The sequence below is a fragment of the Choristoneura fumiferana genome, chromosome Z (assembly GCF_025370935.1).
Source record: "Choristoneura fumiferana chromosome Z, NRCan_CFum_1, whole genome shotgun sequence".
Classification (NCBI taxonomy): domain Eukaryota; kingdom Metazoa; phylum Arthropoda; class Insecta; order Lepidoptera; family Tortricidae; genus Choristoneura; species Choristoneura fumiferana.
The window spans coordinates 30,086,605-30,105,363 of NC_133472.1; the positions used below are offsets into that span (position 1 = coordinate 30,086,605).

General features: G+C 35.9%; 1 protein-coding gene and 1 long non-coding RNA gene across 3 annotated transcripts in view; one reads left to right on the forward strand and one right to left on the reverse strand.

Moving 5' to 3' along the window:
* Nucleotides 1-14,585, reverse strand: part of LOC141433896 (solute carrier family 15 member 2-like) — a 31,458-nt gene extending 16,873 nt beyond the window's left edge. The window contains exons 1-8 of one of the 2 annotated variants that reach the window (XM_074096010.1): nucleotides 14,499-14,581; nucleotides 14,246-14,387; nucleotides 13,010-13,096; nucleotides 12,695-12,779; nucleotides 11,577-11,766; nucleotides 6,750-6,832; nucleotides 4,547-4,726; nucleotides 3,854-4,090 (exon numbers count right to left, since the gene is read on the reverse strand). In XM_074096010.1, the coding sequence (XP_073952111.1) occupies nucleotides 3,854-4,090; nucleotides 4,547-4,726; nucleotides 6,750-6,832; nucleotides 11,577-11,766; nucleotides 12,695-12,779; nucleotides 13,010-13,096; nucleotides 14,246-14,387; nucleotides 14,499-14,580 (1,086 nt within the window). In that variant the 5' untranslated portion in view covers nucleotide 14,581. Of the gene's footprint in view, nucleotides 1-3,853; nucleotides 4,091-4,546; nucleotides 4,727-6,749; nucleotides 6,833-11,576; nucleotides 11,767-12,694; nucleotides 12,780-13,009; nucleotides 13,097-14,245; nucleotides 14,388-14,498 lie in introns of both variants that reach the window. The other variant, XM_074096020.1, reaches the window with a different exon arrangement.
* Nucleotides 14,586-14,657: 72 nt separating this feature from the next.
* LOC141433934 (uncharacterized) lies at nucleotides 14,658-18,594 on the forward strand. The gene is made up of 2 exons (XR_012451984.1): nucleotides 14,658-14,896; nucleotides 17,133-18,594. It is a non-coding gene; the product is annotated as an uncharacterized lncRNA (long non-coding RNA).
* Nucleotides 18,595-18,759: the final 165 nt, after the last annotated feature.

Sequence of the window (18,759 nt, forward strand, 5' to 3'; positions counted from 1 at the left end):
TTCGAGTAGCATTATGGTTGTTTAGTCTCGCGTTAAACACTACTTTTCACTTTGAATGCGAGAAAAAAAACAATGTTCTGTTCAAAATTACAATATTACTTTTTAAAAGCGTACGCTCGACTAATGGATAGGTCATCTGTTCAAAATTCAAATAGCAAACAAAAAATTGTTGCGCGGTTTTTTTTTTTTTTATTGTTGGGCGTTTTCAAAAAAAAGTGTAAGTACCCTTTATTTTTTCTTGAAATTTTGGGAAAAAATTGGTTTTTTCTACTCTGAATCAAGAGTAAATGTAATCGATTCCAATCGTTAAAAAAAATCCCCATTTTTCATACAACATTTTATGAGTCAGTTTTTTCACGCCCATACTGAGTGTATGAAAAAAACGTCGCAAAACTGATATTTTTTTGGGGACATTTTTTTAAACTATCGGAATCGATTGTGCTGTTGATTCTGAATAGGAAAAACCATATTTTTTCCAAAATTTCAAAAAAAGGAAAGGGTACACTTTTTTTTTAAAACGCCCGTTTATGAAGTTACGCTTTAAAAGCTTTCATATTTAGCCAACAGTTTCAAAATTGAAAACTATTATAAAACTAATTGGACTACGCATAATAAAATGAATTAATCCTTAATATAATTGAATAGATTCATATTCGTATTCATTCATTGTTTCACGAAATTAAATCGTGTATTTTTTTGCAGTTGTCATTTTGAGGTTATTTCCACGCCCTAAGAATCCGCCATTCACAAACACCGTGTTGGCTGTTTAGGGGTTTCCAACGTAAATAAAAAAAATAGTTTAATCCCTAGAGAATAAAAAGGGGCTTTAGTCCCGATATGCAGAGACTAAAGTAACATTTTAAAAGCATGAGAAGTGAAATAGTTATTTGTGCAACAAGAGAGCAAAGTTGTTTTTTGTTGTGAGTGTTGATTTTGAATCCCGAGAAAGCGAAGGATTCTATAATTGAATCACGAGCGTCAGCGAGTGATTCTAGGTTAGAATCCTGAGAACAGCAAGGGATTCATAATTATACACGAGATGCAAAAAAACTTTGGTCTCGTGTGACACGTACAATTTTTCACCTCAGCAGCGAGAACATAATTTAAATGTAACATAAGAATAAAACCTCATTTACCTACCTGAATCCAAAACAAACACATTTTTTTAAATAGAATCCGATTATTAAGAAACAAACATAATAATCACATTTAAAACCATAACAAAGTGTCCAGTAGATACAATACAAATCTCATACGCATAACATGCATTGTAATTTAATCTTGTACTAATGTCACACTTATTTTTTAATAGGTACTGCAAAAAGCCTCATCTTGGGGTCATTAAAAAGGTTGGACAATAAACGAATAATTATTTATAAATGCTACCTTTAAATATGAATTTTATTAAGATTTATATTACGTAAACATAAATAGATTTGTTAAAAAATCATACAATTTAACAAATATTTATTATTAAAAAAAAAAACAAGAGAAGCGGCTTTCGTGAAACGAGGTTGCATACTTTATTAAAAGATCGGGAAAATTTACATTTTGGAAATATTTCGTTGTCATGTAATTTATTAGGTATTAATATATTTTTAATACCAAAAAATTAATTTAAGATTGTAATCAACACATTTGATCCTATCTCTCGCTTTTTTCGTGTTGAAGTGAAATGACAGATCAAAGTAAAGTTCAAATATTTGTAATTTAGTGAGTAGACCCAACACGGTACTGAGCATTTAAAAAAAATAATTAAAAAGTTACTTTGTGGCACGGAGTGAGCAATATGCGGTTTTGCTCACTGATTTCTCATAGCAAAACCTGCCTATTTGAGGTGCTGAGATGAAAAATATATTAAGTAAGTACCTACTTCTGAAAAAATAAAAAGAACATCGAATGTAGAGGTAAAAATAACGCTTTTTGCCAGTGGGAACCATTTAGAACTAAACACATAAAAGCATATACACCCCGTGACGACATGAACGCCAGCGGATAAGTAAGTAACCTCATTCTCATTTTGTTCACAACAAAACAGTTAATTTAAAGTTGTTTATATTAAATTCAGTCGGAGTAAATTATACTCGTATTGTATATTTTATCCCTGTTCCCAAACAGTAGGCACGCTGAGTCGTACAGCGTGTTGATTTTGTTTTAATTACGTCTTGAATGTCAAAGATACGGTGAGGTAAAGGTGCCAACGAGTATACTCTTGTTGTTTGGAATCGGAAGATAGCAAAAAGATTCACATATTATTATGTACCTCAAACTAACCGGCACACTATGGACAGAACATGTGGTTTTAGATTGATTTTAGATTACAATCAGATATAATAAATCACATAAAATGAAAGTTTTTATCGTTATTTTATTACACACTTATAAAATCAATCAGGAAATTTTATTAGTAAAACTCGTAAAACTAAACTACCCACGTTAAACGTTAAATATGAAAAGTTTTTATATACACACGTACGAGTCTAAATTCTATCTTCGTCGTCCACATGAATTGACTGTTTTTGAATTTTGCGTATTATAAATTAGGAGCAAAATAGTGTGTGAATGTATGAATTTGAGATGAAGAAAAAAAATCGGACGATTTGTACCATTCTAAATAGTACATATTTCAGATGGAATATAATGCTAATTTTTAGGGTTCCGTAGCCAAAATGGCAAAAACGGAACCCTTATAGTTTCGCCATGTCTGTCTGTCTGTCTGTCTATCCGTCCACGGCTTTGCTCAGGGACTATCAATAGCTGTAATTTTGCACGAATATATATGTAAACTATGCCGACAAAATGTTATAATAAAAAAATCAAAAACAATTTTTTTAGAGTACCTCCCATAGACGTAAAGTGGGGGTGTTTTTTTTTCTCATCCAACCATGTAGTGTGGGGTATCGTTGGATAGGTCTTTTAAAACCATAAGGGGGTTGCTGGAACGATTTTTCGATTCAGTGATTTGTTTGCAAAATATTCAACTTTAAAGTGCAAATTTTCATTAAAATCGAGCGTCCCCCTCTAAAATCTAAACCGGTGGGTGGAAAAATTTGAAAAAATTCAGGATGGTAGTTAGTATATCAAACTTACAAGGAAAACTATAACGGTTAAGTTTTCTTGAGAATTATTAGTAGTTTAAGAGTAAATAGCAGCCTAAGGTATAAAACATACCTAAACTTGGAATATTCCGTACAAACTACGAAATCCTTAGAAAAATATTACTTAATTTTTTTGTAATGGCTACGGAACCCTACGACACGCTCTTGGTCGGTTTTATTCTCAATCTACGTTAACACAAAAGGTCATAATTATTTCTAACAGCCTGTATAAAATTTTCCATTTTTACAACTCATCTATCTAATACCTTTAAACGAGAAATACTTGTATATATGTGTATACTATATGTGTAAGGTTGACTGGTAGAGATCCTTAAAGGGATAAGTCCGCCTTTGTACAAGTATCTCAAAGTTTGTCAATTGTGTTTTGTTTATTTTCTTTTGTACAATAAAGAGTTTACATACATGAAATGAAGTGGTATGGGGGGTTTTCGGGGATGACAAATCGATCTAGCTTGGTCTTATCTCTGGGAAAACGTTTATTATCGAGTTTTAGCCCGACCAAAGCTCGGTCGCCCAGCTACTATAAATAAACGACGACCATAATTATTATCGTCGTCTGGCATAGGTTCCATCCATATATGTTAGATCTCCCTCTCTGAATGATAATTCAAAACGTCCATATGTCGTATACTTTAAGATATCTGAAAAGTGAAAAGTTCTTCCACAACTCGGTTAGACAAACAATAACGTTTGGACCAATAAAAATTGGGAGTCTAAATACGTATATCCCATACCTCAATTCCGATCTGTAGTATCCCAGCAGATACGAAGGCGAGGGCAGCGAGCATTCCTCCGACGAACATCTTTTGGAGCGGCGGTATGTCGGGCAGTAACGGCCAGGCGCCGCCCGGGCACACGGGGATCATAAATAGCACCATGGCTGGGTTCATCACTTGCAGCTGGTCCGGCATCAGGGCGATTCCGAAAACTTCACTGCGGAGTCTCGAAGCTTGGAATGTCCAGCGGGAGCCCTGTGTCCAGTTGGATAACTTTTTAGTCTGTTGGTATTTTGGTGTCCCTGTGCTGGGCAAATGGCTCGCCTCCCTTCCGACCTCCTGTGGAAACTCTACACTTCTTCAGGATAAAAATTATTGTAATTATGTTAATATGAGACAGTGTAGCTTATCGTTGGATGAGACCATTTTTAGATTTAGGAATCCGTTTGCAAAATAGGCTATTTAAAGTGCACATTTTTGTTGAGGCATGTGTTCACCCTGCGCGTGGCCCGACACGCACTTTGCCGTTTTTTACATTAGGTAGCGTAGATTGGACCTTTGATACTTTCACTTCGTTGCATTACCTACCATATTTCATTAGTTTCATTACATGCTGCAAAATGGAATCTTTATCTTTAGAATCAACTCTGCCTGCTCTGTTTCGGCGCGTTTTAAATTAGGATTTAATGCATTCTAAGCAACAATACAGACCTGTTGATCAAATAATGACCAAAAGATGGGTACCGGCAGGTACAAGTACAGTATGGAGAAGACTGCCTTCATGTCGGCGACGAGCTTTTCACCATATTTTTCTATGGAGTGGTCGAGCCAGTGCTCTAGCGGGGGACCACTCGTCCTGGGGTCGTGTCGTAGACGCTTACCGGCCGCATACTAAAAAAAAAACCTGTTAAATATTTGATGGCTACCTACACACCCCGTTATCAGTGTTGCAGAATCATTGAAAACACGAGGGATGGCACTGCACATATTTTTAAACATGTGCCTAGGTAGGTAAGTTCATGTAATTAGATGCACATTTTTTTTTATTTATATATTTTAAGTTTTAAAACAAAATAACACCTGAAACTACCGTGAGACTCACTCATATTAAATATAATGACCCGGATAACTCACGTCTTAAATCGAGTTAAACATAACATGTCGAGCTAAACTCGATTTAAGACGTGAGTTATCCGGGCCATTATATTGAATAAAAATAAAACCTCTTTTCTTTTCTTTAAAAAAGGTTTTATTCTTTTTTTAAACTCCCTAATGGTGGTTGCGTAATTTATTTGTCAACATTCATTAATGTCGTATATAATTCGCTCGGTTAGTATTCAATTAATAAATCATATATTTTTTTAATGATTACGTTTAATTTTCCCAGTTTAAAAGAGAGCTGTTGGCGAAATTATAAAAAAAACTCTTAATAATTTATTCAGACAACTAATTTAAGTATACAAATCTGTTATTTTACCTGTAAAAACATTCTTCAAAAAAAACGTTTTATATACCAATAAATATGTCACACACATGACACATTGATAATAAAATAAATATTGAGCGACAACCCTATGACAGTTTCAATGGATCTGCAACACTGATAACTAGTAGGGTAGCTACCTACCTACTTTTTATTGACTGTTCTTGCATTGTTATCTGACCGATATATTTACGTGTACCAAATTTCAAGCCAATCCGAGCACGAGAAGCAAAATTAAGCAATATTGGACCCAAACCAAACTTAACTTCCTGTGTTTGTTTTTGGATCAAATCTTGCAAGTTAAGTTTACTTGTATGGGTCGGATTGGCTTGAATATCAAAACAATACAAAAAACAGTGGCACTCTGGTTAAGACGTTTACTGTCGTGAATGATGCACATATGTAACGAGCGAAATTGAATACTTAGAATTTTATCACTATACGCGTAAGACTTTAATGTAGGATAGCTTCTTTAGGCGAGATTTTTTTTGTGTAAGTATGTGAAATGGGTTAATAGAGCTCGAATGTTGGGTGCATTTAAAATGCAGCTACTAAACGAAGTATTAGGTACACTCTTTATTCGTGACCTATGCGAAACTAATAGACAGGCATTCCGATTAACTGATCTTTAACAGCAATTTTACAACATTCAAGTTGTCTTTTTACTAACAAATATATAATGATTACGAGTATATTTTCGACTATTCTGACCATTCTCATTTAAGAGATAGGCCGGTAATGAATGTTACGGAAACATAGTTCTACTCGAAAAACTTTGAGGAAAACTCTGTGACTGTTTCTAAAGCAAAAGCGGCGAGTTGGATTCTACAAACAGTTGAGGTACTTACAATTACATGATTAAAATCTCAAACAACTAACAAACAAAACCTTACAAGTAAGCACGTAATTACTTTCCGATTATCCTACTAATACCTATTTATGAATGCGAAAGTTAGTGGGTAGGAATATGTGTGTGTGTGTGCAATGTGTGTTATGTTTGCTACGCCTTCACGCTAAAACGGCTAGACGGATTTGGATGAAATAAGGTATGTAAATAGCTATAGGACATCCTGAATAACACACAGGATACTTTTATCCCTATATTCCCACGTGATCGGGATAAAATCACGAAATACCTCCCGGTATACCGAAAACTCAATTTAGATTCATGAAATTTGGCACAGTTGTTTTATGTGCAGACGTTAATAAAACCCACGGTGTAATTTTTGGGAATTCCCATGGGAATTAGAAAAATCCCGGAATTTTAATTCAAGTGCGATAGTCTTAATGCGTGCGAAGCCGCGGACCTAGTAACTCGTAATAACTCGCGACTAATTCAAGGATATAAGACTTAGAGAAGAAACAAGCAAGTCTCTGTGCGGCATCCCTCAAACAACGCACTGGCGACCTTGTTAGGCAATTTAGACTCACCCAAGCACACGACACGAATTTCAATGTAACGTTCTCACGTGGCTGTTTTATCCTGTACCAAGGCTTTCCCGCAGCGAAAATAACTGAAACAAAGACTTTGCTGTGTGAAAAACAAAATACGGTGCCCGCCAGCAGTGTTCGACGATATCTGTTTTTGCTTTCACCTTGTGTCTAGGCAGTACCTTTTACATTTGCTATTCCAAGTATTCGAATTTTCTAACTGGAATAAGGCAAAACACGAAGAGTAACAAGCTGAACGCCTTTTGCTAAAAAATCATAAATACCTACTGCAATGTGTCATAAATAAAGCTCGTTAAAATGCGTATAGAAAAAGAAAAAAAAAGTGTTCCATTTACGTACGAAATTACCCTTAAATATATTTTTGTACGATTTTTGTAGTCGAGAAAATAAAACAGATTAGCCATGTTCCATTTGTATATCAAACTATCCCACACGCCTTCGTTCCCGTGAATGAATAAAAAAATCCTAGCTCTTTATTCTGTCACCACAAAAAACAACCGGGCAAGTGCGAAGATAGACTCGCGCACCGAGAGTTCCGTATAAATTTGTAAGTATCTATGAATATTGAGTAATATAGCAGAGCCCCTCTTCTAAGCAAAATGTACCTAATACATTTGTATGGATAATTTTCGTGTCACAATGGAAAAAGTTAAAGGAAATTAAAACTACGTGCTAACGCAGCTTTAACGGTGTGCAACTTTTTGGTCTTCACCCATAAACTGCTTGCATAAAAGCGATTAGGTACTCTTTTAGGGATCCGGCACAAGCCCTTACTGGTGTTATTGATCCTACTGTAGGACTGTAACAGTAATCAGCGTGATGCTATTACAAGAGCATTCATTTCTTTTCTTGGGACAATTGAGCCACGGCGTGCAGTGATACGAAAAAAAAATCAAATGCAAATGCTTCACCCATAATTATTTTATATCTAAGTGTAAATTTGTTATTTTACTGTTAAGTATATAATGCGTTTAATTCAAATTGCGGAATTAACTTTATTGATAAACTAATTGACGACAAGAAACGTATTTTCATGCCCGTCTTCAAAGTGAATCTTTAAATAGTTTGTCTATTATTTATTTATTTGATATGTTGACAAATACGGCAGCCATGATAGTTATCGGACAGCGCAGACTAGTGTTCTTAATCAAAACCTTAATAAAACCATTTTTACCCGTTCAAGACTAGGACATACGAGTAGGTCATAGTTAGTCGCAATTTGAATTATTTAGGAATCCTTTTGATTATTAGAAAACCGTAGGTACCCATTAAATAAATAAAATAAATAAATAATAAAATTTATTCAAATTCATTGAAAAATTGCATTGAATATCAATATGCAGGATATTCTTTCATTGCATTACGTAGAGCATTGTTTCTGAAAAAAAATACACTAGACTGAGACTGCATTATTTTTTTCTAAATCTGTAATTTTATCATCATCAAATTCAATTTCATCTCTTTCGACACTACTAAAATTTTCGTGTACATTCTCAGAATTTTCAGAATCATCTTTACAATCGCTTAATATACCTACTAAGCCTATTTTGCATTGTACGGAACCATCGCAATTATTGCCTGTCTCACTTTTGTGATTTTGTCCAAACATGACACTAACCCGTACTTCTGTAGCTAAAAGTTAATAGCAAACTTAAAACACATATGGTTAAAAACGTACTTATAATCAATATTATCGTTACTACTTTGAAAAAATCTCGTATCTCAAATTAATATGTCAATAAAATTGATCATTCAAATAATATTCGTAAAGTTCACTCAGAAAAACTATTGACTTTAAGTTACGAGCTGTTTTAAAAGTAGTGACGATATATATATAGGAGTAAACATTTCAATTACATGCGTATATAGAATCCTATATGTATATACTTGACCTACTGCAGCTATTTTTATAACATTTATAAGATTAAGTATCCTGTAATGGAAATAAATAGGACCTTAATAGGAGTAAACGGTTTTATTAAATACGTTTATAGGACATCAATGCTAAAGTCTCATAAGATGCGTTTATAAGGTCATGCTCTAGTAAGAGTCTTCTAAAGTTACTTATCCTGTAAAAGTTTACGAGACTAAGGGGCTGTTTCACCATCCATTGATTATTGTTAACTGGCGGCTAGGTGTGATACCGTCTCTATTTGTTTTGTTCGAGTAGACGGAGACGGCATCATATTTAACCGTCGGTTAACGCTAATCAATGGATGGTGAAACAGCCCCTAAGTTACAGGATTGAAACGAAAGTTCTTGTAGCTCAAATCGGCTTGTAATATCTGTTGTAAGAACAGTGGTCAAAGTCAAAATGTTTATTAGATCCCTATAAGACGTTTAGGGGCTGTTTCACCATCCATTTTCATCACCATCCGGTTAAATGTTATGCCGTCTCCGTCTATTCGTACAAAACAAATAGAGACGGCATCACACCTAACCGCCAGTTAACACTAATCATAGATGGTGAAACAGTCCCTTAGTCTTATAATTCGACGGTAGGATAATTATTAGATGACCACTAATGGTACTTGGGTACCCTATAGGTTTTTCGGTTACGACAATTGGTATGGAAACATCTTTTTTATTGACTTTCTTTTGCTTGCGTTGAGTTAGAAGTTTGATTTTTTACGCTCGTCTGGCTTCACCCTTAGGAGTTGTAAACCTAATTAGGTATTTGATTATAATTTCAGCATGATACCTCCACGCGTTCCTGAAAAAAAGAGCATTGACGGACCGACCGGGGTGAGACAGGGGTCAATGACGGTCAGTTTTATGTAAAAAAAAGACAGACGTACAACAAGTGATCCAAGAAGCGTTCCGCTTCTACTTTTTGAGGTACATACTTACAGAACCCCAAAAAATCCACGATGAAAGTAAAATGGGAAAATTGATTTACGCACGGAGCGAAACAAAATCATTAATTACTGTTGACCGATTTTCCTCATTTAAGTTAAGCAAGCTTTCCTCTTACTATCCTTCTATTAATTTATATTTCTACGTAGCTACCTACCCGCATTCGAATTCAACATTAATATTAAACGTCATAATCAAATTTAACACGTTTGATTGATTTCATTTGAATCATTAATGTGTTTGCGAATTCTTTCCAGGCGTAGATACTTATGTACCATTAGCTTAGCCAAATAAGAGGCCTATGAATTTTTAAACAAGTTCCTATCAAATGATTATGTCGCTGTCGAACATTCAAGTTGACAGACACGTCTATTGGCATTATTGTCTGTCTGTCTATCTGTCTGTCCGTCCGTCCGCGGCTTTGCTCAGGGACTATCAATGCTAGAAAGCTGTAATTTTACACGGATATATATTATGTAAACTATGCCGACAAAATAGTACAACAAAAAAGTAAAAAAAATTTTTTTAGGGTACCTCCCATAGACGTAAATATACGTGGGATATTGTTGGATAGGTATTTTAAAACCATTAGGGGTTTGCTAAGACGATTTTCAAATCATTGATTTTTTTACGAAATATAATTTTCATTAAAATCGAGCATCTAAACCGGGGGGTGGAAAAATTTGAAAAAAATCAGGATGGTAGTAAGTATATCAAACTTTCAAGGAAAACTATAACGGCTAAGTTTGCTTGAGAATTATAAGTACTTAGTTTTACTCTTAAATAGCAGCCTAAGGTATAAAATATACCTAAACTTGAAAGATTCCGTATAAAATACGAAATCCTTACAAAAATATTACTTAATTGTTTCGTAATGCCTACGGAACCCTATTTTGGGCGTGTCCGACACGCTCTTGTTTAACTTCAGTTACGGTTTGAGTTATGTTTTACCACTCTTTACAGGGCAATTAACATCAAGGACTTAATTTTATAAAAAATTGAAATTAATTTTATTAGCAACGTCTTTGGTGTTTATTCTAAATTACTCACGCTTGTCTGGGCCCGTTCGGCTCCAATTAAACAGTTTGTTAGTCTACGGCTTCAATCTAAACTTGACAGAAACCGGTTTATTGTACTTTTAAATTTGTTCCACTACGTATAGTCAAGACTCAGTTGAACTTTGACATACCTGACTATAATAGTTACTAATAATGATGTAAAAGTTTGTTGCAGCGCAAAGACGAATTTGTTGAAGATTTGTTGAAGCCGGCCACACCGTTATAGGTTTATAACCAATGGTTTATGTGTGCAGGCATAACTAAAAAAAACAATTTTACATATTTAAAATTTTGCTTGCGCAGGCAAGGAGTCAGTAATACACACGTTCAGTTATGTCTGCACAAATGAACTGTGCATGCATAAACCATCGGTTATAATATAACCTAGCGTGTGTAACCGGCTTTAGATACTAAACATAAGAGAATACGCCTTAATTGTAGCATAAACACCCCCGATGGCATTCGCGTCACCTATGGGTCACATTATTCCGCGAATTCTTATTATTTATTCATATCTTTCTTACCGGAAGACGCAGCGTTGGCAAGCCTCCCATTTGGTGGACCAAAGACATGGCAAGATTAGCGGACAACCGGTAGGTAAGGGTGAAACCAGACGAGCGTAATTTTTTGAGTCGTGTGTCGCGTATTTTTGGTCGTTTAATTCTGTTGCATTCGGTTTTATATACAAAATGTCCAGTTAGTGTCACATGGCGACTCAAAACGAGTTGTACACATTGTATGAAACGAAAATTACGCGACCGAAAATACGCAAATCAGAACTTAAAAATTACGCTCGTCTGACTCCACCCCAATAAAGGTGGCAGTCGTGGCGTACTCAGCTGTAGACCTTGGTTCGACGTGTTCCGGCTGGTGATATTTCTATGAGTATTACCGATTGACAGCAACACCAGCACCGCCGGGAAGCCGAAGCCGAGCGCGTAACAGGTATCGTCGCCAAAGCACATGATGCTGCGTCGCAGCACCGGCGTCACCACCATGCCCATGAACCCGCCCAGGTTCACGGTGCAGTAGAATGTGGAGAAGAACCGCTGTAGACGCTGGTTCTCGTCCGGCAGGCGGAACTGGGACGATGGAGTGACGTTAAAAGTCGTTTGCAGTAAAACACCGCGGTCACGACTAAGTATTGCAGGTAAACCGAAATGTAAGTAGGATTGAATAATTTCTCATTTCATATACATTTTGAAAGTATACAGTCCTGCATTAATATCTGCCACAGCGGAGCGTGCAAAATTATCTAACACGTCCTACCGGCCCTAGAAATAAAGTCGTATCAGATGTTTATGCACGCTTTGTTGTGTCAGATATTGGTGCTGGTGACTGTACAGGAATAATTATTGACATATGACATCGGAGCTTAAAAAAAAGAGCTTAGGTACTTAGATAAATATCTCGAGTCTCCTTAGTACAGTCGAGTTCATAAACTTGTGAGCAAAAATTTTTACAAAAATATCTGAACATGACTCTATTGTTAACGGTGTAGAAGCGTGTTCAGATATATAGGGTCAAATTTTTGCTCACATGTTTATGAACTGGACTGTACGCATGGGCAGTGGTGATTATTTCCCATCAGATTACCCGCATGCTCGTTTGCCTACTTCTCATAATAAAATAAAGTCTCATCGAAATTTAATAATACGAACGAATTCTCTGCAGGTACATGGCTCGGTCGACTCGCTTTCCCGATCAGCGAGGCAGCGGTTATTAAACTCAATAACAAATGTGATATACATTAATGTTCGCTAACGGTCGCGCGTTGTCGTGCACGATTTGTAGGTAGATACCTAGTTCGGCACCTTCAAATTCTATTGTACCTACCCAAACGCTTCTTTACGTTACTTAAATAAAGCAGGGGTTTCTGATTTGTATCGTAAGCATTGTAGAGACAAGAGTGCTGCAAGACAATTATATTTTACATACCTAGAATTTTTTGAAATTAGTGCCATAAATTGTATTATTTTGATTAGACAAAAGATTGAATAATATTTTCACCTGATCTCCTCCAAAAGCAGCAACGCAGGGTTTTATACCGCCAGTTCCAGTAGCGATCAGAGCTAATCCAATCATTGATGTCGTACTTAAAAGAAAAATGTAATACTTTAATAATAGTTTATCTATTGTCTTTTGCTAGGTGTACAGCTGAGGTACAGTCGCCATCAGATATTTCGGAGCAGCCAAGGTGGTCAATAATATCGCCACATGCTCTCTATTATTAAGGTACTCGTAGGTATTACAGTACATGTTTCGATATTTTTGTACACCTTGGCCATTCCGAAATATCTGATGGCGACTGTACAATGTACTTACGTTGGCGGTAGCATTAGTGGAGGTATAGCAGAACAACAGGTCAATACAGTTCCGAAGAAATATATAATGGAGAAGTAAAGAATCACTCTGGAAAAATAAAGGTAAAGAATAGGTACTTATTTAGGGTTTGGCCAATACTCAATACTCAATAATCAATATGTCGCTTTTACTTTATAGGTACTAATTTTACAAAAGTACCTACTTACCTAACCATTACTTACATAAAGTAATGCCAAGCAGAGTAATGGCTTATAGGTAGGACATATGGTAATAAACCCTCGGTGTGCGAATCCGAATCAGGGTATGACCGGTTTTAGTTTTTAATTGCTACTCTAAGATGAATAAATGTCTGAACAGGCAGGCAGGAGCAGGTGGTATTATATTTTAATTCATACACCTACGTTTTACCTAGTTGGCTATAAATTTCTAATGCATCTTTTGGCTTGAACTTTCGATGCGAGCGTTTATTTTTTCATGATTGTTTAGACAAAGTTTATGTTATCCTGGTGTTCTTTGTAATAACATACTGAAACTTTCTCCGATCCCATCCGGACCTATTCAGTGTTTCCTAGTCTTTACTAGGAAACACTGTGAATCGGCCCGGATTGCGCTTTGCCGCAATCAAAATCATGCGAATAAGTTCAGCCAAAGACTTACAGATTCTGTCTGTTCTTGTGGAACAGGATAGAATCCGAGTTCATCATCACATACATACTTCTTCTGGTCGGCGATGCCGTCTTAATTTGCTAACCGAGCCAGGGTATGTAACGAGTTGTGCAGGTACAATTTGTATTGCTTTCGAGCCTTCCGATTTCAATTCTTTTCTTTTCTTGCTAGGACAACAGAATCGGTATATCTGTGGCCGGCCTGACAAGCCTAACAGACTGACTAAACACGTTATTTTTTTCGGTAGGTATGTTACAACTCAGCCTACGTGCGACTGGTGGAGGGTGAGCGGTTTTCTATGTTCATTGCGTCTACTACCAGATAATCACTGTGTGGTGAACGTCTCGGCCACGTAATAAGCATAGAAAAATCTTGCCGCTTCATGCGAGGCTTTCAATAGAGGCCACGGCGGCTTCGTATGTTGCTGTCCCGCTGACGCTTATGTCATTTAATACGCGAGTGAAAGGGACGGCGCGATACGAACTTCGATTTTCCAGTTTCGTAGTAGCCCCTCAGGCCGTAACGTCATTACACAAAGCGGACACAACGCCACACAGGAACTTTACGTACTTGTATCTGCCTATAAAATTATCCGCCAATATTGCTCCGATCAAAGGCATAGTGTAGCACATCATAATAAATATATGGTACACTACAGTTGCAGCATTCTCGTGGAGACATAGCACATTCCTCAGGTATAGTGATAGAATAGCTAAAAGAAAGTTCAGGTACCTAATTATCAAAACATCTTCATGAATCATAATCTAAGTAAAGTAGACTTTACAATTTAAGTCGTTTGTTTATTTCAATTCAAATCACTTACTCCGTAAACCGCAAAATGAAAATCTTTCACAGAACTCTGTAGCAATAATACAAAATATTGATGTTGGATGACCGAGAAACATTGTCAACAATGTGTGACAATCTTCTGACATTTATTTGCTTCATTCATCTTTCTGTCCATTTATGGGTGATTTGTGATTTACATCGAAATAGTAGGTAAGTACTTACTTACTATTTCGATGGTGATTTATGGTACTCTAAAAACAAGTACCTTTGATATATACCTACTGTCGTGACTTGGACACACTCATAGATGAAAGTGTGTATACTGGTAACTTATGAAGAAGACCAAGCCAAGACATTTTTGACAGGTTTATTTTAGAGTATTTATAAATAAAGAATTTGGATTTCGCGCTGTCATCGTCCATCCACCATTAGGTACGTCTCATATTTCGTTTCCTAGAATTTTTTTACCGTACAACGGCAAAACCTACTAGACACTGGTAAAATTGTCCTCCAATGGACAGCGCCATAATTTTCTAAAAAACAAACAAACACACTTATGAATGAGGAAGGAATGAGGTTTAGTCAGATCAGATAAGAAACCTCTTTTATTGGAGACGCGGAGACGTGCAGAATCGTTTATTTAGAAGAGTATTAAGTAGTACCTATGTTTGCATTGCATGGTTGATTATATAGGGGTAACGGTAAAATACAGGGCCAGATTATCTATCTATTACGGCATAATAGGCAACTAGGGGCCCCGCAAAAGCTAAGTGCCCGTGCGCGCAAAAAAGGGATTGAAAATGTTTCACACAGTGAAAACTTCATTGTTAAATTTGTATTTGTATGCGATCGCGTCGCGAGCTCTCGCGCGTTAGACATGCTGCCTCTGGCGGCATCCATACATTTTGACAATGCTAAACCCTATGTTAGTTATTAACTCGGAGTTACCTACTAAGTTAAACCTGGTTCGTGCAAACTCGCCTACAATCATTTTCTCGCATACCTAACGCCGACGAGTCTATCTAGCTGCTTGGTCTTATGTCTGACAAAACACGTGCTTTCGAGTTCTAGACCGAGCATAAGGTCGCCCAGGTATCATTATTATGAGCTGTATGTTTGTCAAAACTTTAATTTAGGATCATGAGTTTTTTTTTAATTTCCAATGGTATAGGAAGCTGCACCTACCTCGCCATAAATAGCTTTTCATCAAGTGACCCGCCTGATAGTTTGCCTCCTATCGCACTAATATAATAAACTTTGCTCGGACGAAATCGCAGGCAAAAGCTTGTCATTAGAAGTGTGGTCACCCCTCGTGGTCAGATGATTGTGGCACTAAACTAGCTAGCTACATATTAGTAATCTGTGATCGAGAGAGATAAATTTAATTACTCTTAAAAAAATAAAACGGCCAGTAAAAATGATCTTTTAGTATTACTAAAAAACAAAAACAAACCTCTTAATGCGTAAAAACAGCACTTATATTTTACAATAATGATCCAGCCTATTAACATCCCTCTGTTGGGCACAGGGTCAGAATGAGGGACTGTGTGTAGTTCCCACGTGGGATCGGGACGCCGATTTTCGAAAGCACATCCGCGAAAATACTACGCGAATCTGGTAAAAATATGTGAATTGTTTCAATTTTCGCATTTTAATAACAGAATATTATATAGGCTGTTAGTACATAGCGATCGCAGAATTTTCTCTAAGTTCACTTATCTTTCAGATATGAATAGGCAATAAACACAAATTAATACAATAGGTACGTTCAAGGACTTTAATTCATGACCCACCATGGAATCTTTTCAAAGGAAAAGTCATTACGATTTTCCTTGTTAATTATTACTATGTCACTATTTTTTACTATACATCATTTTTTTTCACTTCCGAATAATATTTTTCAAGGTTTCGAAAATCGCCGCTCCCTGTGCTGATTGGGAACTTCACACACGCCATTAAACCATTTCGCAGGTTTGTGCAGGTTTCCTCTGGATGTTTTCCTTCATTGAAAAGCTACTGATAAATAAATTTCAAACGGCGATTTATTTATTAATACAATGCAAATGTTAAGTTACTATGTACCTACGGTCACGAGCGTTAATTTGAGACCCATTTCGTCAAGTCCTTAAATTGTCTTATACAAAATGACAGATATTAATTAACGATCGTGACCGTACAGGAACAGAATCATCTTATACTCCTTATTTACAATTTAGCTAAGTATGTGCAAATTAAACAATATATATTATTTATTATTAATATCATAAGTAGGTAGGTAGATAAAGCCTGACCATCAAAATAAAAAACCTCGCGATATTTCGAAAAAAAAACTGGAATAATTTCTTCAACTGGCAACAGTAAATAAAGAGGTCATTAACGCCGTCTTGGTGTCAAAGCTAGATGTCGATTGAGCGTGGTCTATTTCTTGGATATTGTGAGTTATTTGTGCGCTTAAATGCCAAAAACGATTCTATGTAGTATAGTTAGTTCTATAGTTATATTTACCAAAAGTTACTCTGAGTATGACTGAAGGGTTAATTCTATTTCGTCTAAATGACATCACCAACCTTGTTGTCAACGTGACTTGTAAATACATCATATAGTATGTATAATGGAAATTGGCTAATTTGTGAATAAATTGGTAACAGTAAGTCTTATTTTATTTTAGGTATATCCCGATCTTCCGTAATTGAAATACGGAGAGCAGATGAGACATCGCCGAACAGAAATTATTTTTTATTAAAATTGAAAAATTATAAATGCAACTAGCAGTGATAGAAAACATCAAGACTTACAGCTGACAATGAGTCCCATATATCTGTTACTGAACCAGTAGTACAATCTGATCATGGGTTAGTAAAGTAGTCTGAAATCGTCAACACGCCTAAAAAGCATCTAGTTAAATTCGCAGCTAATCGAATACACAAGACAAGTACTATAAGGCGATCATTTATGTAAGTAATTAATTGATAATAAATGACTAATATTAAAATTGAAAATTAGTGGTTGTATTTATTTATTTTATTGTATGTATTCAAATTAGACTATAACGCATCTGCAATCCCCCTGGTGTTGCAGTTGTCATCTCTTACCATCAGGAGACCCACTTGCTCGTTTGCCATCCAGCCAAATAAAATAATAAAAAATTATTAGTTTAACTGCAAAGTAAAATAATTTAATTAAAATTTAAAACATGTATGTAACATATTTTAAATAAAACTATTATTATAACATTTAATTAATTATTGCTAATATAGCGCCCCAGGGGCAGGTTTTTTTTTCCTGGTCAGGCTTTTATAATACCTGTTTCTTTAATTATTTCCTTCTAAAATAACATAGGCTAATCATTAAATAATTACCAAGGAAAGAGTAATCGTGAAGTCTTCTTTATTTTGAGGCCGTCCTCAGAGAAGTCAATTAAGTGTAATAAATTCCAAGCTCTATACAACTATTTATTTTTACAAGTAATATCGTTGCAAAATATACATACAATCAACAGTCTACTATCCGATGAATTTTAATCACTTGTCTATGCAATTTAACGATAATCAACGTCTCTGAGTACTGCGCAGCAGTAACCTCGCTAAGCTCAGCGCAATGCTTTTGTTATCTAATTATCTTACCACAAGGGGACCTTAAGGAAGCACGGACAATTGCGCTATTATTATATGAATTTATTTTACACCGATAATTTTCCCTTCTGCCGCCTTAAGGTCCTCTTTATGCTAAAAGCATAAGATGTCTTTAACTAGAATTCATTAAACATAAACAAATCGCTAAGGAACCTAAAAATATACAACAAGTCCCAAACAAAGGGTCACAATTTAACATGATTTTACATCTGTCGATCGGAGAAACATTCAGGAACGATCGGGATCTATCTCGACTGCAAAATCTCGAAGGGCCCAGTTCGATTTCTCATCCAATCTCACAATAGAGATAGATCCAAATGACACGGAGCACTGAGGCCCTGGCTGGAAATTCTTATAGAAAATTTCAGGCTTGCTATTCTGGCACAATACTGCACCCTTTTTCCCTTTCTCATTCAGCAGCTGAAGTGGACGGCATGAGCGGACCTTGACTGTATCTAAGCAGTCCTAAGCATAGTCGACTAAGATATTCCTTTAAATCCCAAGATTCAATATCATTGGTACGGCTATTAAAACATCAAAGACTATTTTAATTTACAAGTCAATGTGACAATCAGCTTTATTTTTATTAGTTTTTAGGCTCCATACCCCAAAAAAAAAAACACAGAATCCTTAGGATCACTAGCGTGTCTGTCTGTTCGTCCG